The 27419-nt window shown below is 36.1% G+C and overlaps 2 protein-coding genes across 2 annotated transcripts in view; both read right to left on the bottom strand.

The window, feature by feature from the left end:
• LOC100440493 (taste receptor type 2 member 45) lies at positions 1-26297 on the bottom strand. The gene has a single exon (XM_054526829.2). The coding sequence runs from the start codon at positions 2990-2992 to the stop codon at positions 2063-2065; it is 930 nt and encodes a 309-aa protein (XP_054382804.1). The 5' UTR covers positions 2993-26297; the 3' UTR covers positions 1-2062.
• LOC100440863 (taste receptor type 2 member 30) overlaps positions 1-27419 on the bottom strand; it is a 246589-nt gene that overhangs the window by 204430 nt on the left and 14740 nt on the right. Inside the window, 1 exon segment of the mRNA XM_063712031.1 lies at positions 26297-26470. The gene's annotated coding sequence lies outside the window, so the exon portion shown is untranslated.

The raw sequence follows: 27419 nt of genomic DNA on the forward strand, positions 1-27419 counted from the left end.
TAATTTTTTCTTTTTTTTTTTTTTGTCTGTCGCCCAGGCTGGAAGGCAGTGGCACGGTCTCGGCTCACTGCAAGCTCCGCCACCCATGTTCACGCCATTCTCTGGCCACAGCCTTCCGAGTAGCTGGGAATACAGATGCCCACCACCACTGCCAGCTAATTTTTTTGTATTTTTAGTGGAGATGGGGTTTCACCATATTAGCTGGGATGGTCTCGATATCCTGACCTCGTGATCCGCCCCCCTCAGCCTCCCAAGGTGCCATCTAATTTTCATGTTTTACCTTGTCTCCAATTCAGACACCTGATACAGCTGCATCAAGACTATATATCACTATATATATATATAGTGTGACTATATATCACTATATATATATATATAGTGTGACTATATATCACTATATATATATATAGTGTGACTATATATCACTATGTATATCACTAGTGTGATATTTCCCCTAAAATTGTAGAATAGCCAAACTTTTCCTCTGAGGAAGGATTCTGCTTGGATAAGCCTGTAACCTCAACCTGAGGCCAAAACAGAGGAATTCATGCAACTGCAGATTTTGTAATTTGTTTCCTTTTCATTGGTTTACCACATCAACTTATCCATTTTAGCCACCCATTTATTTGTTCATTAAAGTATCATTTTTGGCCATCTATTCTTGGTGCTGGGTTCTAGGTCCTGGGAGTCAACAGAAAGCAAAACAGACATGATCTCTTTCTTTACAGTTCTTACATTGTACTGAGGAAGATATATGATTAAAAAATTACATAAATCAGGTGTGGGGATGATTTATCTTAAGGTTTAAATAACATTAAATAACATTGTTAAAATTTTGTAACACCAAGAATTAATGCAGTCATATAGAATTTAGCTGTGAACAAGACTGTACATTTCTTTCTTATAATAGAACTTCCTGTTAATGAATATGTCAAAACACTTTCATCACTGACAACAAAATTACAATGTTAAGGCACATCCCGTAATTAATACATAGACTTCATAGATACTATTTTAACATTTACGAAAAGTTTCACTGAATTATTTTCCATAATTTCTATACTATTTTTACATTGATAGTTTTTTTTAGAAAAGAGAAGATTTGAGTTCTCTTACCTGAAGTTTAGAAGGAATTTTGTAAATGGAAGACGAGGATATAATTAGCAATTCAGGGGCTTAGAAGTGCGTGCCTTAGAAAAAAATACTAAAATAATTTACATCAGATCTCAACTTCAAAAACAGCTTTTCTTTAATTCAAAAGCTGGAAGAAATGACGTTTCTAACTGCATATGGAAAACAATAATAGCAATCAAGACCATGATCATGATATTTCATCCCTTTATTATCAAAGAGATTTTTTTCTAAGCTATTCACATACTTGTTTTAAATCTAGTATTGTTCAGTACTGATTATGGTAGACATAGATGAAATTTATTCTACCTATACTTATCACTCGAATTCTATAGTGTGCATTGTTTTCTAACAATAATTCTGTTTGCTTTTTACTAACCATAAAATAGGAATTCATAATGGAATAAAACCCCAAAGATACATCCACATTATTGATTTAGAATTGAATGACTTTACCATCCAATAAGATAGAGGTTCAAACAATGAATTCTAAGCACACTGTGGTATTTTTGTGTGGTTCAAATAACAATAGAAAACAGCAATATCTTTCCGGAGATAAGCTGTTAGTTCTTAATAATTATAAATAGACATTGTAAATTCTACAAATGAAATATAAAATACATGAATGAAATACACATGGCTTCATAATTCTGAGGAATTTTTGTCATATTTTGTATAATTTGGCAGTTCATATGAAAAAACAAAAAAGAGTATGTTATTGTCAATGTTCTTAAGTTTTTCATACACACATAAACACACACACACATACATACATTTTTTAGACTAACTTTAGGTTAAAGATTTATCTAGGTTTATTATTGGAAATTATTCATACACATACATTACAGAAAACACAGTAAGAAATATAAAATGTTTCATACACCACCAGTTCGTTTTCTGTTAGAAGACACACAATGACCCTCTTATGAATCTATGGAGATGAAGATTTCTGTCCTTTCACCCAGTACCTCACTTGCCACAAAACTGAAAGAAAAGTCTGCTTTAGCTTCTTGTTTCCCCAAATCAGGATGAACGGGTGGGCTGAAGAACAGCTGAATCCAATAGCTTGGCAGAACATGAAGACAGGTTTGTTTTCCAGATTCTTAAAACTCCAAACTGATATTATTACAGACACAAAGTAAATGGCACATAACAAGAGGAAGGAGATCACAGTTTGCAAAGCTTTTATGTGGACCTTGGTACTGGGATCTTGAGATCCTTTGCCACGGAGTTGCATCTTCTTGAGATGTTTACAGAGAGAACAGATTAACAGCAGAAAAGATATCAGGGTTACAGAAAAGGGTACTAAGTTTGCTAGCATGGTTACAGTCGCATCTGAAAGGTACATTGCACACCTCAATTTGATCTTCCAAGTCATGTTTCCTTCATATTCTTTTGTCCGTACAATCTGATTCATGTTTACCACAAAAAGATGACAAGCCAAAAATAGCAAAGGCCCCAACAGCATCACCAGAATAACACTCTTAACTCTCCTCTTTAAGCGAAGAAAAATAAGGTTGGAGAAATTGGCAATCTTGAGCAAATAAAATATGCTGAGGCTAGTAGCAAGCCAGTTGCTGAAATGGCCGGTTACCGCCCAGACATTATAAGCAGTAGTTCTTAATTCTACACTATAAAAAGCTGGATTCAACACAGTTGAATACCAATTTAATAATAACACCCAGAGCAAACCAACTCTGGAGACCGCCAGAGCGGTGACAATTTGGTCAGCAAAGGAGATCTTTTGTCTCTTTACCCACTCGGTGGAATTTACCAATGCTATGAAGCCATTAGCAAAATTTCCAATAACAAATATAACCACTACTAGAATGGAAAAAATGATGGGCAGAAAAGTTATCATGTCTGAACAGACAAAAAGAAATTTTTAAAATGCTGGTGTTGTATCCAGAGTTGGTTCCTGCAGGTGGGTTCGCGGTCTCGCTGACTTCAAGAATGGAGCCACTGACCTTTGCAGTCATGTTACAGCTCTTAAAGACGGCATGGACCCAAGGCTGAGCAGTAGCAAGGTTTCAGCTCTTAAAGACGCAGTGGACCCAAAGACTAAGTGGTAGCAAGGTTTATTTTTAAGAGCAAAAGGACAAAGCTCCCACAGCGTGGAAGGGGACCTGAGTGGGTTGTGCTGTGGGCTGGAATGGCCAGCTTTTATTCCCTTATTTGTCCCCTCCCATGTTCCATTTTTGTCCTATCAGAGTGCCCTTTTTTCAATCCTCCCTGCGATTGGCTACTTTTAGGATCTTGATGATTGGTGCATTTTACGGAGCACTGATTGGTGCATTTTACAAAGCGCTGTTTGGTGCCTTTTACAGAGCGCTGATTGGTGCATTTTACAATCCTCTGGCTAGCTAGAGTGCTGATTGGTGCATTTTTACAGACTGCTGATTGGTGCATTTTATAATCCCCATGCTACCTAAAGAGTGCTGATTGGTGCATCTTATAATCCCCATGCTACCTAAAGAGTGCTGATTGGTGCATTTTATAATCCCTATGCTACCTAAACAGTGCTGATTGGTGCCTTTTACAGAGCACTGATTGGTGCATTTTACAATCCCCTTGCTAGCTACAGAATAGTTCTCCAAATCCCCACTTGACCCAGGAAGTCCAGCTGGCTTCACCTCTCAATGTAATATCACTGGTTGTGATTGTTTGAATATCCTGACCTTAAATTCTATATGCACCTAATTTGTAAATCTGCTGGGTCATTCTTTTTACTTTTAAATGTTGTGACCAGTGTCAAGCCAGAAGTCACCATGGCATGTTAATTGATGAGTTCAATGATCTCTTTATGGAAAACATTCTTATTTTCAAACAACTCAAATTAACTCATTCATTCACTGTTTGTTCTTGTTACAGGCTGGAATTATTCATACAGAAATTGACCGGAAACATGAATCCTCATTTGCTAGTACACAAATAAGAACGTATTCTCTTTCAGAGTTTGCAATTTTTCTTTGTGTAACCTCTCCATCATTTGTCTTTAGCAACTTCAGTTGTTTGGGAAGTTTTATAACCCAATACATAGATCATATAGCAATGTCTAAAGTCTTAAAGGGAGCTTGTTCACAACTAAGATCATCACCAATATGGACTTTTTAAAATGCCAGATTTATATACACAGAATCCTAACTGCTTTTATCAAAAGCATCTAAGATTTTCTTGAGAACCACAGGCAGGCCAGTACTCCATAAGATCTGGTTGCTGCTAATACTTTTGTATAACTTCATTATTCACAAGCTCATAAATACGAACACAAATACATGCATGTGCACACCACTTATGAATGGAACAAATTATTTTCTCGTAATTTCCAAAATAAAAAATGAGTTTCCAAGAAGTTGTCCAGATGAAATTAGCCCTATTTTCCCGCTCAGAGTTTTCAGCCCATGAATAATGTTTATTTATCAAACATATCTCTAATTCTTAGGCCTTTGGTAAAGTTTCTCTCAAGTCTAATGTTTAAATATTTATTATTATATAAAATATGTAGCCATTTTATAAGAATTCCTGAGTACCCGACCCTTTGGTATATAATCTTGCAGTATCCTCCTATCACAGGAAGACTGACTACCTTTCCCCTGAACTGGGAGTTCAATCATTTAACTTACTTTGATAAACAGAAAATTACTACACTTTGCATAGAGATTTGAGATGGCTTCTATACTAAGGATTCTTACTCTTTCCATTTACCATGAGAATATCGCCTCGCAAGTACACTGTTTCCAGAAGGAGAATGAGAAACTAATGAAGTCAGATTGCCCCCACCTGATCCAGACTAAATTGGCCAAACTCTATCTCCAAGATGCCAAATTTGGCCCATCTCAAATCACCAGAGCCATCCATCAAACCCAGCTTAGAAAAATGAAATCCAGGCCAGGTGTGGGGGAGGCTGAGGAGGGCAGATCACGAGGTCAAGAGATTGAGACCATGCTGGCCAACATGGTGAAACCCCGTCTCTACTAAAAATACAAAAATTAGGTGGGCTCGGTGGAATGTGCCTGTAGTCCCATCTACTCAGGAGGGTGAGGCAGGAGAATCACTTGAACCCTGGAGGTGGAGGTTGCAGTGAGCCAAGATAGCGCCACTGCACTCCAGCCTGGGCAACAGAGTGAGACTCCATCTCAAAAAACAGAAAACACATACACACACAAATGAAATCCAAAGACATATGAGATATATATGTCTAATATTTTAGAGGGTTTTCTCCTGCAGAAAAACATAACTGATAAAAGAACTCTGCTAAACCAAGAGTGTGGGAAATATGTACAACCTTGTTGTGTCAGGAATTAAGGGCCAAAAAAAAATAGATGGGGAACGGCAAAGGTTTGTCCTGTGAGGTGGATAATTAAGGCTAGAAGAAATCCTTTGGAGAGATCTGCGCTTGGCAGATAACATCATCTCAAATTTCCTCATGATGCAACTAAATAAGAAAGTTCCCATTTCAACTATCTTAGAGTTGTATAAGAATGTATATACAACTAATTGATTTTTCCCTTCAGTATATAATGAGATGAGTAATAATAATTTCTATGAGACATTTCTCCTAATTAAAAACTTTAATATTAAAATTATAATGCACACTTAGAAATGAACCAAAACAAAAATGGGAAATACCGGAATGTATCATAAACAGTCAAGTAACCCTTATACAGGGCAAGAGATGGAACACCGAAAACAGGCTAAGTCCATCTCCATGCCACCCTCCTGACATGAAAATGGTAATGATTTTCTTCTTTTTGTAATACTTTGGTCAAAGAAGAGAATAAAGCAAGGTCTAGGCATCCTCCTGCAACTTGGAAGAAAATGGAAATTGATTTGATGTGAGGAGCTTTTTTTGGATAGTAGCTTGCCTGTTGTGGGGTCATCACCACAAACTCTCCTCACAGGGAAATTCAGTGAGCATCACTGGATCTCAAAATGTAATTTCAATTAATAAGACAAAGTATCTCCACCACAGCTCCACCATTCTATTCCATGATTTAAATTTTAAGCTGTTTTAATTAGCAGAAATCAACACTTCTTAGTTTTTAACAATCTTTAAAAGATCAAATAGTAAAACAGTACTTAAAAGTTTATCAAAAAATGACGGCATTCTCAGCAAACTATCACAAATGCTTTTTCTCATTCTTAGCTATGGTGACTAAATCTGGATTATTTTACTATAGCAGTCAAAGTAGCGTTATAGGTGCACAAACATACTCAAAGATCAGGCTAAATTATTTTCTATACCTTAAAAAATTTGCCTTTCTATGATTTTTTTCTCTAATGGAGAGCCAAAAAATTTATAGTAACAAAAAATTTTACCCAACACACCGGTGTACACAGGAATAGTATAGTGAAATTCAAATGCTAACAATTTATGAATATAAATATTTCATTTAGAGACACATTTTTAATAAATTTAATTTAATTATTTAATATCCATCGTACTATAATTTATTGTAAATTCCTGAATTTCTGACACTTTCAAATGTGTATCATAAATAATTAAATTGGAAATAAGAAAAAAGGTGTCTATCAATCATAGATATTCAAATTTTGATGTTTCAAATTCATATTAGCACTAAGAAGGTGGATTAACAATTCTTGCCTATCTCTTCTTTTGTGTGAATTAATTTAAGTAATGTTTTGGGCCAGGTGTGGTGGCTCACACCTGTAATCCCATCATTTGGGAGGCTGAGGCAAGTGGATTGCCTGAGCACAGGAGTTCAAGACCTGCCTGGGCAACATGGCAAAACCATGTCTCTACAAAAAAACAGAAAAAATTAGCAGGGCGTGGTGGTGCATGCCTGTTGTCCTAGCTACTCTGGAGGCTAAGATGGGAGAATCACTTGAGCCAAGGTGACAGAGGTTGCATTGAGCGAAGATTGTTCTTGTGCACCCCAGCCTGGACAACAGAGACAGATCCTGTCTCAAAATAAAAAAAGAAAAGTTTTAAATATTAACTTGGATTTCTTAGTACCATAATCCTCTATTCTTTCTTCAGCAAAAACTCTAATTACAATGATATCTATGAGAATATGCTGCATCACCCTAATTTTATACTTAGAAATGTACTTTATGTTTCTGCTTTAACATTTTTTATTGTGGAGCAAAACATACATATACAGAGTAATAACAACTAATACACAGTAAGACAAAAAATTATAAGGTTAAAATTGATGTTACCATACCTTGGTAAGAAAATAGAATTTGCCATTGTATATTTAGAAAACCTAATCTTCTCTGCCCAAAATCTCCTTCAGCTGATAAGCAACTTCAGCAAAGTCTCAGGACACAAAATCCATGTGCAAAAATCACAAGCATTCCTATACACCAATAACAGACAAACAGAGAGCCAAATCATGAGTGAACTCCCATTCACAATTGCTTCAAAGAGAATAAAATACCTAGGAATCCAACTTACAAGGGATGTGAAGGAACTCTTCAAGAAGAACTACAAACCACTGCTCAATGAAATAAAAGAGGATACAAACAAATGGAAGAACTTTCCATGCTCATGGATAGGAAGAATCAATATCATGAAAATGAACATACTGCCCAAGGCAATTTATAGATTCAATGCCATGCCCATCAAGCTACCAATGACTTTCTTCACAGAATTGGAAAAAACTACTTTAAAGTTCATATGGAACCAAAAAAGAGCCCATGTAGCCAAGACAATCCTAAGCCAAAAGAACAAAGCTGGAGGCATCACGCTACCTGACTTCAAACTATACTAGAAGGCCCAGTAACCAAAACAGCATGGTACTGGTACCAAAACAGAGATATAGATCAATGGAACAGAACAGACCCCTCACAAATACTGTGACACATCTACAACCATCTGATCTTTGGCAAACCTGACAAAAACAAGAAATGGGAAAAGGATTCCCTATTTAATAAATGGTGTGGAAAACTGGCTAGCCATATGTAGAAAGCTGAAACTGGATCCCTTCCTTACACCTTATACAAAAATTAATTCTGGATGGATTAAAGACTTAAATGTTGGACCTAAAACCATAAAAACCCTAGAAGTAAACCTAGGCAATACCATTCAGGACATAGGCATGGGCAAGGACTTCATGACTAAAACACCAAAAGCAATGGCAACAGAAGCCGAAATTGACAAATGGGATCTAATTAAAATAAAGAGCTTCTGCACAGCAAAAGAAACTACTGTCAGAGTGAACAGGCAACCTATAGAAGGAGAAAATTTTTACAATCTACCCATCTAACAAATGGCTAATATCCAGAATCTACAAAGAACTTAAACAAATTTACAAGAAAAAAATCAAACAACCCCATCAACAAGTGGGCAAAGGATATGAACAGACACTTCTCAAAAGAAGACATTTATGCAGCCAAAAGACACACGAAAAAATGCTCATCATCACTGGCCATCAGAGGAATGCAAATCAAAACCACAATGAGATACCATCTCACACCAGTTAGAATGGTGATCATTAAAAAGTCAGGAAACAACAGGTGCTACAGAGGATGTGGAGAAATAGGAACAATTTACACTATTGGTGAGACTGTAAACTAGTTCAAACATTGTGGAAGACAGTGTGGCGATTCCTCAAGGATCTAGAACTAGAAATACCATTTGACCCAGCCATCCCATTACTGGATATGTACCCAAAGGATTATAAATCATGCTGCTATAAAGACACATGCATACATATGTTTATTGCAGCACTAGTCACAATAGCAAAGACTTGGAACCAACCCAAATGCCCATCAATGAAAGACTGGATTAAGAAAATGTGGCACATATACACCATGGAATACTATGCAGCCATAAAAAATGATGGGTTCATGTCCCTTGTAGGGACGTGGATGAAGCTGGAAACCATCATTCTGAGCAAACTATCGCAAGGACAGAAAACCAAACTCCATGTGTTCTCACTCATAGGTGGGAATTGAACAACGAGAACACTTGGATACAGAGTGGGGAACATCACACACTGGGGCCTGTTGTGGGGTGGGGGGAGGAGGAAGGGATAGCATTAGGAGATATACCTAATGTAAATGAGGAGTTAATGGGTGCAGCACACCAACAAGGTACATGTATCCATATATAACAAACCTGCACGTTGTGCACATGTACCCTAGAACTTAAAGTAAAATAAAAATAAATAAATAAATAAAATATTTTAAAAATGAACAAAATCCACGTGTTAAGCCATGGGACTATATTAAATGAATTCATACACAAATTTCTAAGCACACAATAAAGCTCAAGAATGTTAGTGGTATTACTGTTACTGTGGCTGTTTATTGTATTTTAACACAAAGAAATTCCTCAAATAAAATTGGTGTTAAGTCATTGTGAGGTGCTTCAATATGTAATATTTTCTTTCTGCAGTTCACTAGATTACTTTTTCTAGTAACCAGTTTCCTGGTTCTAATCATATAATCACACGTGTTTAGATAGGCTTGTGCAACCTAACTAGGCTACCCTGTTTCTGTACCACCACCACCACTCCCCTATCCAACTTTATTGAGTGCTTTTGATGTGGACACTAGGATGTTCCAGATTCACTTTATTTAGATATTTGATTCAATGGTGACCAACACAGTCAAAGATACTTCACACAGATAAGATCCAAATGAAAGAGTAAAAAAAAAAGGAAGAAAATAGAATTTGCTAGCAATCCAGATACTCCCAATATATGTCTTCTTGTTGATATTTTCCTCCCTCCTGACTTTCCCAATTGTTATGATAATCACTCATGTGTTTCACTGTAGGGTTTTATCACCAATGTAATAAATTACAATGTATTAAAAATAATGTTTTTCAAACTTTACGTCGATGAGATTATAGTAAATGTATTTTTCCATCTTGATAATTCCTCTCACATCTGTGAGTATTATTATCTATGTAGCTCAAACTTGTTCATTTTCTTTGTTGTATTATTCTGTTGTAAACATGTCAGTCTTGTTTGTTAGTTTTGATCACTGTATAGTATTCCATTGTATAAGTATGCCACAATTTCTTTATCCATTTGGAGGACTAAGACATTTGGAGGACTTCTCAACTTTAGCTATTGAAACTCAGTGATATGCATGTGTATGTATATGTATTCTGATAAGAGTGTAAATACTTGATCTTAGGATATGATCCCTCATCTTAAGGAGATAATGCCATACTCAGCCAAAATGATGGCACAGATTTATAATTCTAGGAGTAGTGTATGAAAATTCCCATTGTGTCATATCCTTTCCAAAATAAATAATATTGGGCTAATATATACATTTTTGTATTTATATAAAATATTAAACAATATTTTCCAAGTCCCTTTCTATTCTTATTCAGAATGTATTTTTACTTCAATGAATTATATTAATCTTTTTCATTCTATGACTATTTCATATACACTTATTAATAATGCCTTATATATTATACATATTTATTTATATTTCATTATAAATTTGTCTAACCTTTTTTCTTCAAATTTCAAATACTCTTGTTATAAGTAACTGTAATTATACTGGAGATACTTCCTTTAATCAATCATTGTGTCAAATGACTTTGAAAAAATATAGTTAACAGCATACAGTAACGGAAATTTCAGGATTGTTTAACAACTCTTAAAAGGACTCAAAGAAAAAAAGTTGAAAGATAAAAAGAGTCTATAAGTTTAATGTAGGTGTCCATGGGAAAATATAAATATATTATTGTTGATGAAAAAATGATTGGTAGTAAATTTATCATGTCTGAATTTTTTTAAAGGCAAGCCTGATATCACTGGTCAAGATTTCCTTTAAGATCTTTACCTTAACATCTATGTGTACCTGATTCCTGAATTTGCACAAATGTTCTTGTTCCTTTTTAAATTCTGTGACCAGTGTCAAACAGGAAAGCATCTCAATATGCCAATGGATGAAATCAATGCTGTCTTTATAGAAAACATGATAATTTCCAAAACAGCTCAAATTAACTCCTATTCAAACACAATGTCCTTGCTGTAAGATAAAATTTACCATATTGGTGTTGAAGTGAAAAGTGATTTCTCATCTACTAGCATGCCAATGAAGAGTTTTTAAATTGTTCTGCAATTATTTCCTTGTTTAACCTCTCCATAATTTGTGTTCAGCAACTTCAGTTGTTAGAGAAATTTTACAACCCAATACAGAGATGACACACTGGTTGTATAACGGGGTAAAGGGAGCTTGGACATAACTAGGATCATCACCAAAGTAAATTTAATTTTTCAACGTGAGTAATATGTAGAGTGAATCCAAACTTTTCCTACCAAAAGGATTCAAGTTTTTCTTGGGAATCTCAGAAAGGCCAATAATTCTTAAAACCTGGTTGATACTAATACTTTTGAATAACTTATTGCTAAGAAGCTCATTAATACAAACACACTCAAACCCATACACACATACTCACTCACTCATGGATAGAAGGAATTGTTGTCCTATAATTTCCAAAATGGAAAATTAATTTCAGGGACGTCATCCAGGTAAAAATAGCCCTATTTTCCCATTTGGGCTTTTCAACCCATTTTCAGTATTTTTCAAACTTATCTCTCATGCTGAGGCCTTTGATTAAGTTTTTCTCTTGAGTTTACTTAATTGTTAAATATTAATTTTTTAGTTAAAATACTCAGCAATTGTGTAACTATTGTGGGCTACTTAAATAACACGTTTTGCATTGAAGAGTCTAGACCTTCGTATATGAATATTTGGTTTTATTTTTCTCTATTTAATTTATTTTTGATTACTTAATGGTTTAAGAGGAATAGATGTTAAAATCAGTCACCAATCTTGGATTTTATTTCTTTTCCATTTTTATAGTATAATTGTTTCTAACAGAAGATTGTGGAGTCAGACTGCCAAGACAAGAAACCAGATTTTCTGCTTCAAATATGGTCTGAGACTTCATTTTGCAACTACTCTCTGCCTTGGTATAATCATCTGTAAAATGCAAATGATAATAATATTCTCTTTGGGTAGTCTTTATGAGGAGTTAGTATACTATTTGTATAACTGCTTTCAATTTTATCTGTTTAGTACAGGCAGGAACCAAGAATTATTAATTTTTCATATGATCGTGTGTTACTTGGTACATACGAGATACCAGTGAGACCTTCTTTTTTGGGGTGGGGGAGCGAGAAAGACAGGGTCTTACTTGTCACCCAGGCTGGAGTGCAGTGGCTTGATCACAGCTCACTCCAGCCTCAAACATTTGTGTCCTCCCACCTCAGCTTCTGGAGTAGCTGTGTCTACAGGCATGCACCACAACACCCAGCTAATTTATTAATTTTTTTGTAGAGACAGAGCCTCCCTGTGTTGCCCAGTCTGGTCTTCAACTCCTGTTCTCAAGTGATCCCCTCATCTTGGCCTCCCAAAGTGCTTGGATACAGGTGTGAACAACCACACATGGCTGAGAACTTCCATTTTTGGGCAGAATGCACAAGGTTCAGAAAAGCATGATACCTTCTGCTACAACTAAGATAAGAGAAATAAAAGGCCAAAATTATATTTTCAATTTGTCACAGAGTTGTACAAGCAAGCATGACCAGCTGAACTGAAATCCAGCACAGGAAGAGTCTTTATAGATTGCAGTTATATATTCAGTGCAATCCCTATCAAATCCCAGCAGATGTTTTATCACAGAAAGTGGAAAACTACTCCAAAAGTTTATCTGGAAATGCCAAGTGACAAGATCACAAAAAGAAATTGTTAAAAAATAACAAATTTGGAGGATTACACTTTCTGATTTCAAAGCTTACTTCAAAGCTGCACGAATCAGGATTCTATGGTACTCACATTACAGTAGACAAAAAGAACAATGAAACACAACTGAAAGTCCAGAAATTAACACTAACATTCATGGTCAATTGATTTCAAAAAAGGGACTACTGCAATTTGATAGGAATTAATGGTTTTTCTCAACAAACAATGCTGGGTAAAACTGAAGAAGACTACCTCAAAGAATTTAATAATCGATTTCCCTAAGCTCAAGGATAAAGAAAGGATTCTGAAAGCAGCAAAAGAAAAGGAACAAATAATGTACAATGGAGCTCCACTACATGTGGCAGCAGACTTTTCAGTGGAAAAAGGCCAGGAGAGAGTGGCATGACATATTAAAAGTGCTGAAGGAAGAAAACTTTTAGCCTAGAATAGTGCAACTGGAGAAAATATCCTTCAAACGTGAAAGAGAAATAAAGACTTTTCCAGACCAACAAAAGCTGAGTGATTTCATCAGCACCAGATCTGTCCTAGAAAAATTTCAAAGGGATTACTTCAGTCAGAAAGAAAAGGACATTAATGGGCAATAAGTTATCACTTGAAGCTATAAAACTTACTGGTAATAGTAAGGAGACAGAAAACACAGACTAGTATAACACTCTAAATGTGGTGCATAAACATCACTTAAATAGAAAAACTAAATGATGAAGTAATAACGAAAAAAAAATAGTGGAGTGGCTGGTAAAATGTCCTAATAGGAACAGCTCCAGTCTGCAAATCCCAGCAAGATCAACACAGAAGGTGGATGATTTGTACATTTCCAACTGAGTTACATGGCTCATCTCATTGGGATTGGTTAGACAGTGGGTGAAGCCCACAGAGGACAAGCCAAAGCAGGGTGGGGTGTTGCCTCACCCAGGAGTACAAGGGGTCAGGGAACTCCCTCTTCTAGCCAAGGGAAGCTGTGAGGGACCATGCAGTGAGGGACGACGCATTCTGGCCCAGATACTACACTTTTCCCATGGTCTTTGTAACCCACAAACCAGGAGATTTCCTCCAGTGCTTATGCCACCAGGGCCATGGGTCTCAAGCACAAAACTGGGCGATCATTTGGGCAGACACCAAGCTAGCTGCAGAAGTTTTTTGTCATACCCCAGTGATGCCTGGAATGCCAGCAAGACAGAACCATTCAGTCCCCTGGAAAGGAGGCTGAAGCCAGGAAGCCAAGTTGTCTAGCTCAGTGGATCCCACCCCCTTGGATCCCAGCAAGCTAAGATCCACTGGCTTGACATTCTCACTGCTAGTTTAGCAGTCTGAAGTCAACCTGGGATGCTTGAGCTTAGTCAAGGGAAGGATATCCGCCATTACTGGGGCTTCAGTAGGCAATTTTCCCCTTACAGTGTAAACAAAGCCACCAGGAAGTTCAAACTGGGTGGAGCCCACAGCAGCTCTGCACAACCACTGTAGCCAAACTGCCTCTCTAGACTCCTCTCTGGGCAGGGCATCTCTGAAAGAAGGCAGCAGCCCCAGTCAGTGGCTTATAGATAAAACTCTCATCTCCCTGGGACAGAGCACGTGGGGGAAGGGGCAGCTGTAGGGGCAGCTGTAGGCGCAGCATCAGCAGACATAAACTGTTCTGCCAGACACTCTGAAAAGAGCAGCCGATCTCCCAGCACAGCACTTGAGCTCTGCTAAAGGAAAGAGTGCCTCCTTAAGTGGGTCCCTGACCTCCTTGCCTCCTGACTGGGAGACACCTCCCAGCAATGGTGGACAAAAACCTCATAAAGGAGAGCTCTGTCTGGCATCTGGAGGGTAACCCTCTGGGATGAAGCTTCCAGAGGAAGAAACAGGCAGCAATCTTTGCTGTTTTGCAGCCTCCACTGGTGATACCCAGGCAAACAAGGTCTGGAGTGGGCCTCCAGCAAACTACAGCAGACCTGCAGCAGAGGACCCTGACTGTTAGAAGGAAAACCAACAAACAGAAAGGAATAGCATCAACATCAACAAAAAGGATGTACACACAGAAACCCCATCTGAAGGTCACCAACATCAAAGACCAAAGGTAGAAAAATCCATGAGGATCAAAGGTAGAAAAATCCATGATGATGAGGAAAAACCAGGGCAAAAAAGGCTGAAAATTCCAAAAACCGGAATGCCTCTTCTCTTCCAAAGGATCACAACTCCTCACCAGCAAGGGAACAAAACTGGACAGAGAATGAGTTTCATGAATTGACATGAGTAGGCTTCAGAAGGCGGGAAATAAACTCAACTGAGATAAAGAAGCATGGTCTAACCCAATGCAAGGGAGCCAAGAACCTTGAAAAAAGGTTAGAGCAATTGCTACCTGGAATAACGAGTTTAGAAAAGAACATAAATGACCTGATGGAGCTGAAAAGCACAGCACGAGAACTTTGTGAAGCATACACAAATACCAATAGCTGAACCAATCAAGCGGAAGAAAGGATGTCAGACATTGAAGATCAATTTAATGAAATAATGCATGAAGATGAGGTTAGAGAAAAAAGAATGAAAAGGAACAAACAAAGCCTCAAGAAATATGGGACTATGCAAAAAGACCAAATCTATGATTTATTGGTGTACCTGAAACAGATGGGGATAATGGAACAAAGTTGGAAAACACTCTTCAGGATATTATCCAGGAGAACTTCCCCAACTTAGCAAGACAGGCCAACATTCAAATTCAGGGAATACAGAGAACACCACAAAGATACTCCTCGAGAAGAGCAATCCAAAGACACATAATTGTCAGATTCACCAAGATTGAAATGAAGGAAAAAATGTTAAGAACAGCCAGAGAGAAAGGTCGAGTCACCAAAAAGAGAAGTCCATCAGACTAACAGCAGATCTCCCGGCAGAAACCCTACAAGCCAGAAAAGAGTGGGGACATTCTTCAAGAAAAGGATTTTCAACCCAGAATTTCATAACAAGCCAAACTAAGCTTCATAGATGAAGGAGAAATAAAATCCTTACAGACAAGCAAATGCTAAGAGATTTTGTTACCACCAGGCCTGCCTTAAAAGAGCTTCTGAAGCAAGCACTAAATGTGGAAAGGAAAAACCAGTACCAGCCACTTCAAAAAGACACCAAATTGTAAAGACCATTGGCACTATGAAGAAACTGCATCAACTAATGAAGCAAAATAACCAGCTAGCATCATAATTATAGGAAAAAAATCACACATAACAATATTAACCTTAAATGTAAATGGGCAAAATACCCCAATTAAAAGGCACAGACCAGCAAATTGAATAGAGTCAAGATCCACTGTTGTGCTGTATTCAGGAAACCCATCTCATGTGCAAAGACACAAATAGTCTCAACATAAAGGGATGGAGGAATATTTACCACACAAATGGAAAGCAAAAGAAAGCAGGGGTGGCAATCATAGACTCTGATAAAACAGATTTTAAACGAACAAAGGTCAAAAAAGACAAAGAAGAGAATTACATAATGGTAAAGGAATCAATGCAACAAGAAGAGCTAACTATCCTAAATATATATGCACCCAATACAGGAGCACCCAGATTCATAAAGCAAGTTCTTAGAGACCTACAAAGAGACTCAGACTCCCACACAATAATAGTGAGAGACTTTAACACCCCACAGTCAATATGAGACAGATCAATGAGACAGAAAAGTAACAAGGATATTAGGACTTGAACTCAGCTCTGGACCAAGCTGACCTACTAGACATCTACAGAACTCTCCACCCCAAATCAACAGAATACACATTCTTCTCAGCACCACATCACACTAATTCTAAAACTGACCACATAAGTGGAAGTAAAACACTCCTCAGCAAATGCAAAACAAAATAAATCATAACAAACAGTCTCTCATACCACAGTGCAATCAAATTAGAACTCAGGATTTAGGAACTCACTCAGAACTGCACAACTACATGGAAACTGAATAATTTGCTCTTGAATGACTACTGAGTAAATAACAATATTAAGGCAGAAATAAATAAGTTCTTTGAAACCAATGAGAACAAAGACAAAATGTACCAGAATCTCTGGGACACAGCTAAAGCAGAGTTTAGAGGGAAATTTATAGCGCTAAATGCCCACAGGAGAAAGTGGGAAAGATCTAAAATTGACTCCCTAGCATCACAATTAAAAGAACTAGAGAAGCAAGAGCAAACAAATTTAAAAGCTAGCAGAAGACAAGAGAGAACTAAGATCAGAGCGCAACTGAAGGAGATAGAAACACTTAAAACCCTTCAGAAAATCAATGAATCCAGGAGCTGGTTTTTTGAAAAGTTCAACAAAACAGAAAGACAGCTAGCCAGACTAGTAAAGAAGAAAAGAGAGAATAATCCAATAGACACAATAAAAAATAATAAAGGGGATACAACCACTGATTTCAGAGAAATACAAACTACCATCAGAGAATACTATAAACACCTCTATGCAAATACACTAGAAAATTTAGAAGAAATGGATAAAATACTGGACACATACACCATCCTAAGTCTAAACCAGGAAGAAATAAAATCCCTGAATAGACCAATAACAAGTTCTGAAATTGAGACAGTAATTAATAGCCTACCAACCAAAAAAAAGCCCAGGAACAGACATATTCACAACCAAATTCTACCAGAGGTACAAAGAGGAGATGGTACCATTCTTTCTCAAACTATTCAAAACCATGGAAAAAGAGGGACTACTCCTTAACTCATTTTATGAGGCCAGCATCATCCTGATTCCAAAACCTGACAGAGACACAACAAAAAGAGAAACTTTTAGGCCAATATCCTTGATGAACATCGATGCGAAAATCCTCAATAAAATACTGGCAAGCCAAATCCAGCAGCACATAAGAAGGCTTAGCCACCAAGATCAAGTGGTCTTCAACCCTGGGATGCAAGGCTGGTTCAACATATGCAAATCAATAAACATAATCCATCACATAAACAGAACCAATGACAAAAACCACATGATTATCTCAACAGATGCAGAAAAAGGCCTTTGATAAAATTCAACATGACTTCATGCTAAAAACACTCAAGAAACTAGGTATTGATGGAACGTATCTCAAAATATTAACTGCTATTTATGACAAACCCACAGCCAATATACTGAATGGGCAAAAACGGGAAGCATTCCCTTTGAAAATCCACACAAAACAAGGATGCCATCTCTCACCACTCCTATTCAACATAGTACTGGAAATTCTGGCCAGGACAATCAGGAAGAGAAAGAAATAAAGGGTATTCAAATAGAAAGAGAGGAAGTCAAACTGTCTCTGTTTGCCGATGACAGGATTGTATATTTAGAAAAACCCATCATCTCAGCCCCAAATCTCCTTAAGCTGATAAGCAATTTCAGCAGTCTCAGGATAAAAAATCAATATGCAAAATTCACAAGCATTCCTATACACCAATAACAGATAAACAGAGAGCCAAATCATGAGTAACTCCATCTCACAATTGCTACAAAAGAATAAAATACCTAGGAATACAGCTAAGAAGAGATGTGAAGATCTCTTCAAGGAGAACAACAAACCACTGCTCAAGGAAATAATAGAGGACACAAACACATGGAAAAACATTTCATACCATTGACTTTCTTCACAGAATTGGAAAACACTACTTAGAATTTCATATGGAACCAAAAAAGAGCCCATGTAGCCAAGACAATCCTAAGCAAAAAGAACAAAGCAGGAGGCATCACACTACCTGGCTTCAAAGTATACTACAAGTCTACAGTAACCAAAACAGCATGGTACTGGTACCAAAACAGATATATAGACCAACGGAACAGAACAGAGGCCTCAGAAATAATGCCACACATCTACAACCATCTGATTTTGACAAACCTGACAAAAAACAAGCAGTGAGGGAATGGATTCCCTATTTAATAAATGGCATTGGGCAAACTGGCTAGCCATATGTGGAAAACTGAAACTGGACCCCTTCCTTACACATTATACAAAAATTAACTCAGGGTGGATTAAAGACTTAAGTGTAATGCCCAAAACCATAAAAACCCTAGAAGAAAACCTAGGCAATACCATACAGGACATAGGCATGAGCAAAGACTCCATGACTGAAACACCAAAAGCAATTGCAACAAAAGACAAAATGTACAAATGGAATCTAATTAAACTAAAGAGCTTCTGCACAGCAAAAGAAACTATCATCGAAGTGACAGGCAACCTACAGAATGGGAGAAAATTTTTGCAATCTATTCATCTGACAAAGGGCAGAATCTACAAAGAACTTAAACAAATTGACGAGGATATTAAACAAACAACCCCATCAAAAAGTGGGTGGAGGATATGAGCAGACACTTCTCAAAAGAAGACATTTATGTACCCAACAAAATATGGGAAATAAAGAAGCTCATCATCACTGATCATTAGAGAAATGCAAATCAAAACCACAATGAGATACCATCTCATGACAGAATGGTTATCATTAAAAAGTCAGGAAACAACAGATGCTGGAGAGTAGGTGGAGAAATAGGAATGCTTTTACACTCTTGGTGGGAGTGCAAATTAGTTCAACCATTGGGGAAAACAGTGTGGTGATTCCTCAAGGATCTAGAACCAGAAATACCATTTGACCCAGCAATCCCATTACTGGGTACATACCCAAGGGATTATAAATTATTCTACTATAAAGACACATGCACATGTATGTTTATTGCAGCATTGTTCACAAGAGCAAAGACCTGGGACCAACCCAAATGCCCATCAATTATAGACTGGATAAAGAAAATGTGGCACATATGTACCATGGAATACTATGCAGCCATAAAAAAGGATGAGTTCATGTCCTTTGCAGGGACCTGGATGAAGCTGGAAACCATCATTCTTGGAAAACTAACACAGGAATAGAAAACCAAACACCACATTATCATTCATAAGTGGGAGCTGAACAATGAGAACACATGGACACAGGGAAGACACAGGGAACATCACACAACTGGGTCTTTTAGGGTGAGGGGGCGCTAGGGATAGCATTAGGAGAAATATCTAATGTAGATGACGGGTTGATGGGTGCAGCAAACCACCATGGCACATGTACACCGATGTAACAAACCTGCACGTTCTGCACATGTATCCCAGAAGTTAAAGTATAATTTAAAAAAAAATAGCTACAACAACCTTTGAAGACATACACAGTACAATAAGATAGAAATAGTGAAAACAAAAAGTTAAAAACGAAGAAGATGGAGTTAAGGTGCAGTCTTCATTTGTTTTGTTTTTGTGCTTGTTTGTTTGCTTATGCAAACAGTGCTAAGTTGTTGTCAGCTTGAAATAATGGGTTAGAGGGTAGTATTTGCAAGCCTCATGGTAATCTCAAACCAAAAAGCATAGAATGGATACACAAAAATAAAAAGGAAAAAACTATATTATATCACCAGAGAAAATAACCTTCACTAAAGAAAAATAGGAAGGTAGGAAAGAAAGAAGGGCAGACCACAACATAACCAGAAAACAAATAACAAAATGACAAAAGTAAGTCCTTACTACCAATACTAACATTGAATGTAAATGGGCTAAACTCTCCAATCAAAAGACATAGTCTGGCTAAATGGAAAAACAAACAAACAAACAAAACACCAATCTGTTGCCTCTAAGAAACACACTTTGCCTATAAAGACACGCACAGAAAGAAAATAACGGGATGGAAAAAGATTATCCATGGCAATGGAAGCCAAAAAAAGTGGAGTACCTATACAAGTATTAGACAAAATAGATTTCAAGACAAAAACTATGAGGAGATAAAGAAGGTCACCATATAATGTAAAGGGGTCAATTCATCAAAATGATACAGCAATTGTAAATATATATGCACTCAACACTGGAGCACCCAGATATATAAAGCAAATATTATTAGACCAAAGCAAAGAGAAAAGCCTTAATGCAATAATAGATGGAGACTTCAACATTCCACTTTCAGCATCAGACAGATCCTCCAGACAGAAAATCAACAAAGAAACATCAGACTTAATCTGCAGTATAGAACAAATTGATTATTAGATATTTACATAACATTTCATCCAAAAGTTGCAGAATAAACATTCTTTTCCTCAGCACATGGATTTTTCTCAAGGATAGACCATATGTTAGATCACAAAACAAGTCTTAAACGATCCAAAAAATTGAAATATTACCAAGCATCAACTCTGACCACAATGGAATAAAACTAGAACTCAATAACAAGAGGAATTTTGGAAACTATACAGACACATGGAAATGAAACAATACGCTCCTGAATGACCAGTAGATCAACAAAGAAATTTAAAAGGAAATTGAAAAAATGCTAGAAACAAATGATAGTGGAAACACAATATACCAAAATCTATGAAATACAGCAAAAGCAATACTAAGAAGGAAATTTATATCTATAAGGGCCTACATCAGAAAATAAGAAAAACTTGAAATAAACAACCTAAATGTGTATCTTAAGGAACTAAAAAAACAAGAGTAACTCAAGCCCAAAATTAGTAGAGGAACACAAATAGTAAAAATTACAGCAAAAATAAATGAAATTGAAATGAAGAAAACAATACAAAAGGTCAATGAAACAAAAACTTGTTTTCTTGAAAAGTTAAACAACATTGACAAACATTCAGGCTGACTAAGAAAAAAAGATCAAAATTAATAAAATCAGACATGAAAGCAGAGATATTACAACTGATACCACTGAAATTCAAAGAATTATTAGTGACTACTATGAGCAACTATATGCCAATAAATTGAAATCTCTAAAAAAATGGAAAAATTCCCAGGCACATACAACCTACAAAGACTGAACCATGAAGAAATCCAAAACCTGATAAGACCAAAAACAGGTAATGAGATTAATTCTGCAATAAAAAGTCTCCCACTTTAGAAAAAACAAAACAAAACAAAACAAACAAAAAACAAAGCCTGGGAGCAGATGGCTTTAGAGCTGAATTCTACCAAACATTTAAAGAAGAACTGATACCAATCCTACACAAACTATTCTGAAAAAATAGAGGAAGAGGGAATACTTCCAGGCTCATTCTTGAAATTCTTGTTACCCTGATACCAAAACCAGACAAAGACACATCTAAAAAGGAAAACAACAAGCAAATATCTCTGATGAATATTGATTCCAAAGTCTCAACACTATACTAGTGAACCAAATTAAATAATACATTAAAAAGATATTTCCTCATGAACAAGTGGGATTTATCCCTAGGATGCAAGGATGGTTCAACATACACAAATCAATCAGTGTGATACATCATATATACAGAATGAAGGTCAAGAACCATATAAACATTTTAATTAATGTTGAAAAAGCATTTGATAAAATTCAACATTCCTTCATGATAAAAACCCTCAGAAAACTGGACATAGAAGGAAAATCTCAACATAATAAAAATCATATAAAAAGACCCACAACTAGTATCATCTTAAATTGGGAAAAACTAAAAGGCTTTCCTCTAAGATCTGGAACATGACAAGAATCCTCACATTCACTACTATTATTCAACATAATAGTAGAAGCTCTGGCTAGAGCAATCAGTCAAGAAAAATAAAGAGCATCCACATAGGAAAGGAACAAGTCAAATTATGCTTGTTTGCAAACAATATGATCTTATATTTGTAAAACCTGAAGACTGTATCAAAAAACTATTAGAATTGATAAACAAACTCAGTAAATTTGCAGGATACAAAATTAACATAAAAAATTAGTAGTATTTCTACATGCCAATAGTGAACAATTTGAAAACAAAATCAAAAAAGTAATCCCACTTACAAAGGTCACACATAAAATTAAATACCTGAAAATTAACTCAACCAAAGAGATGAAATATCTCTATAATGAAAACTATAAAACACTAATGAAAGAAATGGAAAAGGACACCCAAAAAAAGATAGTCCATGTTCATGGATTACAAGTATCAACATTGTTAAAATGGCCATACTACCCAAAGAATCTACAGATTCAATGCAATTCATATCAAAATACCAAAAACATTCTTCACAGAAATAGAGAAAACAATCCTAAAATTTATATAGAGCCACAAATGACCCAGAATAGCCAAAACTATCCCAAGAAAAAAGAACAAAACTGAAAGAATCATGTTACTTGGCTTCATATGATACTACTGAGGCTATAGAAACCAAAACAGCATGGTACTGGCATTAAAACTGACACATAGAACAATGGAACAGAACAGACAACTCGGAAACAAATCCACACACATACAGTGAACTCATTTTTGAAAAAGATGCCAAGAACATACACTGGAAAAAGACAGTCTCTTCAATAAATGATGCTGGGACAACTGAATATCCATATGCAGAAGAATGAAACTAGGCCCATATATCTAAACAAATATCAAATCAAAATGGATTAAAGATGTATGTTTAAGATCTCAAACCATGAAGCTCCCATAAGAAAACATCAGAGAAACTCCCCAAGACATTTGTTTGAGCAAAAATTTTTAACTAGTAATACCCCACAAGTACAGGTAAAAATGTACAATCGGGATCACATCAAGTTAAAAAAAACTTGTGCACAGCAAAGGTATGATCAACAAAGTGAAGAGACAATCCACAGAATGGGAGAAAATATTTGCAAACTACTCATCTGGCAAGGGATTAATAACCAGAATATAAAAGGAGCTTAAACAACTGTATAGGAAAAAAAAATCTAACAATCTGATCAAAAAATGGGTGAAATATTTGGATAGTCATTTCTCAAAACAAGATATGCAAATGTCAAACAGACATGTGAAAAGGTACTCAACATCATTTATCATCAGAGAAATGCAAATCAAAGCTAAAATAAGATATCATCTCATCCCAGTTAAAACAGCTTATATACAAAAGACAGGTAGTAACAAATGATGGTGAGGATGTGGAGAAACGGGAACCATTGTACACCGCAGGTGGGAATATAAATTAGTAAAACCACTATGGAAAACAGTTTAAAGGTTTCTCAAAAGACTAAAATTAGAGGTACCACATGATCCAGCAATCTCATTGGTGGGTATATACCCAAAAGAAAGGAAGTAAGTGTATCAAACAGGTATCTACACTCCCATGTTTGTTGTAGCACTGTTCACAATAGCCAAGATTTGGAAGCAACCAAAGTGTCCAGCAACAGATGAATAGATAAAGAGAATGTGGTATGGCCGGGTGCGGTGGCTGACACCTGTAATCCCAGCACTTTGGGAGGCCGAGGTGGGTGGATCATGAGGTCAAGAGATTGAGACCATCCTGGCCAACATGGTGAAACCCCATCTCTACTAAAAATACAAAAAAATTAGCTGGGCGTGGTGGCTGGCGCCTGTAGTCCCAGTGACTCAGGAGGCTGAGGCAGGAGAGTCACTTGAACCTGGGAGGTGGAAGTTGCAGTGAGCCGAGATTGCGCCACTGCACTCCAGCCTGGAGACAGAGTGAGACTCCATCTCAAAAAAAAAAAAAAAAAAAAAAAGAGACAGAGAGAGAGAATGTGGTACATATACACAGTAGAGTACTATTTAGCCATTTAAAAAATGAGATCCTGTCATTTGCAGCAATACGGATGGAATTGGAGATTATTATGTTAAGTTGAATAAGTAAAAAATAACAGCAATGTTTGCACAGAAAGGCAAGCATTGCACTTTCTCACTCATCTGTGGGATCTAAAAATCAAAACAATTGAACTCATGGACATAGAGAGTACATGGATGGTTAACAAAAGCTAGGAAAGGTAGTGGGGGCTAAAGGGAAGATGTGGCTGGTTAATGGCTACCAAAAAAAAAAATAGAAAGAATGAATGAGACCTACTATTTGCTACCACAGCAGAGTGACTATAGTCAATGATAATTTAGCTGTACATTTTAACGTAACTAAAAGAGTATAACTGGATTGTTTGTAACAAAAAAGAGTAAATGTTTGAGGGGATGGCTACCCCATTCTTCATTATGTGATTATTACTCTTTGCATGCCTCTATGAACACATCCCGTGTACTCAATAAATATATAGACCTACTATGTATCCACAAAACTTAAAAATACATTTAAAAAAAGAAATTCCTAAACTTCCTATATCTGTTTACTGATAAGGTAAACTAATATGCCCACATAATGTTAAAATACCAAAAAAATATAAAATTCTGTTTTCAAACAAACTGAATACAAATTATGAAAAATTCCACATATTGACAGTAATTATTTTCTGTAGCCTATCAGCTTAAATTTAATTTCCAAGATTCCTAGTTCAATTTAAGACCTTAGACTAATATTAAATTCAGTGACTTCGTGAAAATCTTTGGATAATTTCTAGTTAAGATGGAATACTGAAATGCGGTCACCAATCACAGGTTATATAAATAAATAAATGTAATTTTTATTCTTATATTTTATGGAGTGGCTATTTGTTTGGATTACATTAACAAACATGGGAGTTTTGTATGCCAATTCAAGCAAGTGTTAAAAAGGTTGTATATGACTATAGAAAGTTGTAATATATGTGCTTGAGAATTTTGCACATCTGCCAAAATAGTTACTTTTAATAGTCCTCAATTACATAACCTCCAGTTTTCTCTTTGAAAGAGAATTACTTTGATTAATGTAATGAATAAAAGTAGGAGTTAGAACCATGGTAGAAACAAGAATGGACAAGGAACATGACTGTTATGAAAGGTAATGGAATGCAGTTTGGGTTTTCAAGAAAAGAGTATCTTTGCCTAAAGTAATGTGTTTTGTTGCTATTTCTGTCCTCACTGTGCTTGATGATAACTGAAATCTCAGTTTTATTATTTTAGCTGGGCTACATGAAGTCTGCCATATACATGTGTGGTGTAGGGACCAGACAAAGCTTTGGATAGTTTATAGTCAGAAGTTGGGGCTCCCCTTTTCTGGCCTTCTCCTTTCTCAGATATTCTCCTGACCTCCTGCTGCTCATGTTACCCTAAATTCAGTCCTCTGTTACTTCAACCCAGTAAGTCTACAGCTTTTCTACTGATGTTTTAGTCCTCTGCCTGGTGCACACTAGGGCCAGCTATAAAATCAGAAAATTCACTCCTTGCTATTCCCTTCTTCCAAGTGTCAACCGCTCTTCAGTATCTGCCTATTTTGTTCATTCTCCATTGCCTTCAGGTGGCTGGTTTTTTTTTAATATTTTATCCAGAATTTATAGAAAGTATCTGTGGGAGGTTTGGTCCTATGGGTGTTATTTGATCATTAGTGTAAGCAAAAAATTTTGTGCATATATTTTTACTGCTTATCATGTTTTCCTTTTTCTTTGGCCCACTATTTCATGTAGAATAGACTGACAGTCATTAGTTTTACAGCTTAGTCCACAGACTCTGAATTATAGAGAACGGCTCATGATGGAATGGAGGGGAATATTGGCAACGTCTAGAGATCACACATTTTTATCAGGATGAAATTGGAAAAGGGAGCACATTTCTAAATCATCAAGATTGGTGGTTTGAAAACACGTCCAAGTACTTCGACATACCTCATATGAATAGATGTAGTCTTACTCCCCTTCTCTTCAAAACAGGCCTTCATGATGTGTTTTAGTAAATTGTATGTCTCTGAACTGACACAGAAGAAGTTCCAAGGTTTAAAAAGCTGCACCTTCTTGTCACATGTGCCCTTGGCACCTTGAGCCAAATGCTGGAGAAACTACCTAGAGAAACAAAATAAAAATAGAAAGAGATGCCTAAGGAGCCTCAGCTCACTGCCCACCCCCAATAAAACATATCATTAATACATTTCCTATCATCAATATAGAGATTTCACAGATAATTTTTAATATTTGCAGAATGTTTCATTCAGTTATGATCTATAGTTCCTATACCCTCTTTACATTTAGCTTTTTTTAAGAGAGGGAATATTTGAATTATTTTGAGGAATATTAGGAATGGGAGACAAAGGAGATAATTGGAAATTCAGGGGCTCAGAGGTGGCTAAGCAAATTGAATGGAAATACTTGACATGAGATGTCAACTTCAAAAAAGGCTTTCTTTAATTAAAAAGTGGAAGAAATCTCTTTTCTAACTACACATAAAAAACTATAACAGCACTGAAATGATCATGATCATGTTTCTTCATTCCTATTATACAAACGATTTTTCTTTCTAAGCTATTCACATACTGGTTTAAATCTAGTATTCTTTAGTACTGTTTTTGGTATACATACACAAAATTTACTCTACGTATGTTTGTCACTCAAATTTAATTGTGTGCATCATTATCTAACAACATAAGAATTCATAATGAAATAAAACCTACCCCAAAGATACATTCTCATCATTGATTTAGAGTTGAATGTCTTTACCATCCAAAAAATTAGATGTTCAAACAGTGATAGTTAAGTTCATATATGTGGTACAAATTACAATGGAAAACAGCAATAATTTCCTGATAAAAGCTGTATGTTCTTAATTATAAATAGAGATAATAAATTCTTCAAGTGAAATATCATACAATAAACTATCATATAATAAACATACATATATATGTGAAATGTACTCGGCTTCATAATTTATGGTCAATGTTGTTATTCATACACATGCACACATATACACATATATGTATATATACACACTTATATGTATATATAGACACATACATAT

The sequence above is a fragment of the Pongo abelii genome, chromosome 10 (assembly GCF_028885655.2).
Source record: "Pongo abelii isolate AG06213 chromosome 10, NHGRI_mPonAbe1-v2.0_pri, whole genome shotgun sequence".
NCBI lineage: Eukaryota > Metazoa > Chordata > Mammalia > Primates > Hominidae > Pongo > Pongo abelii.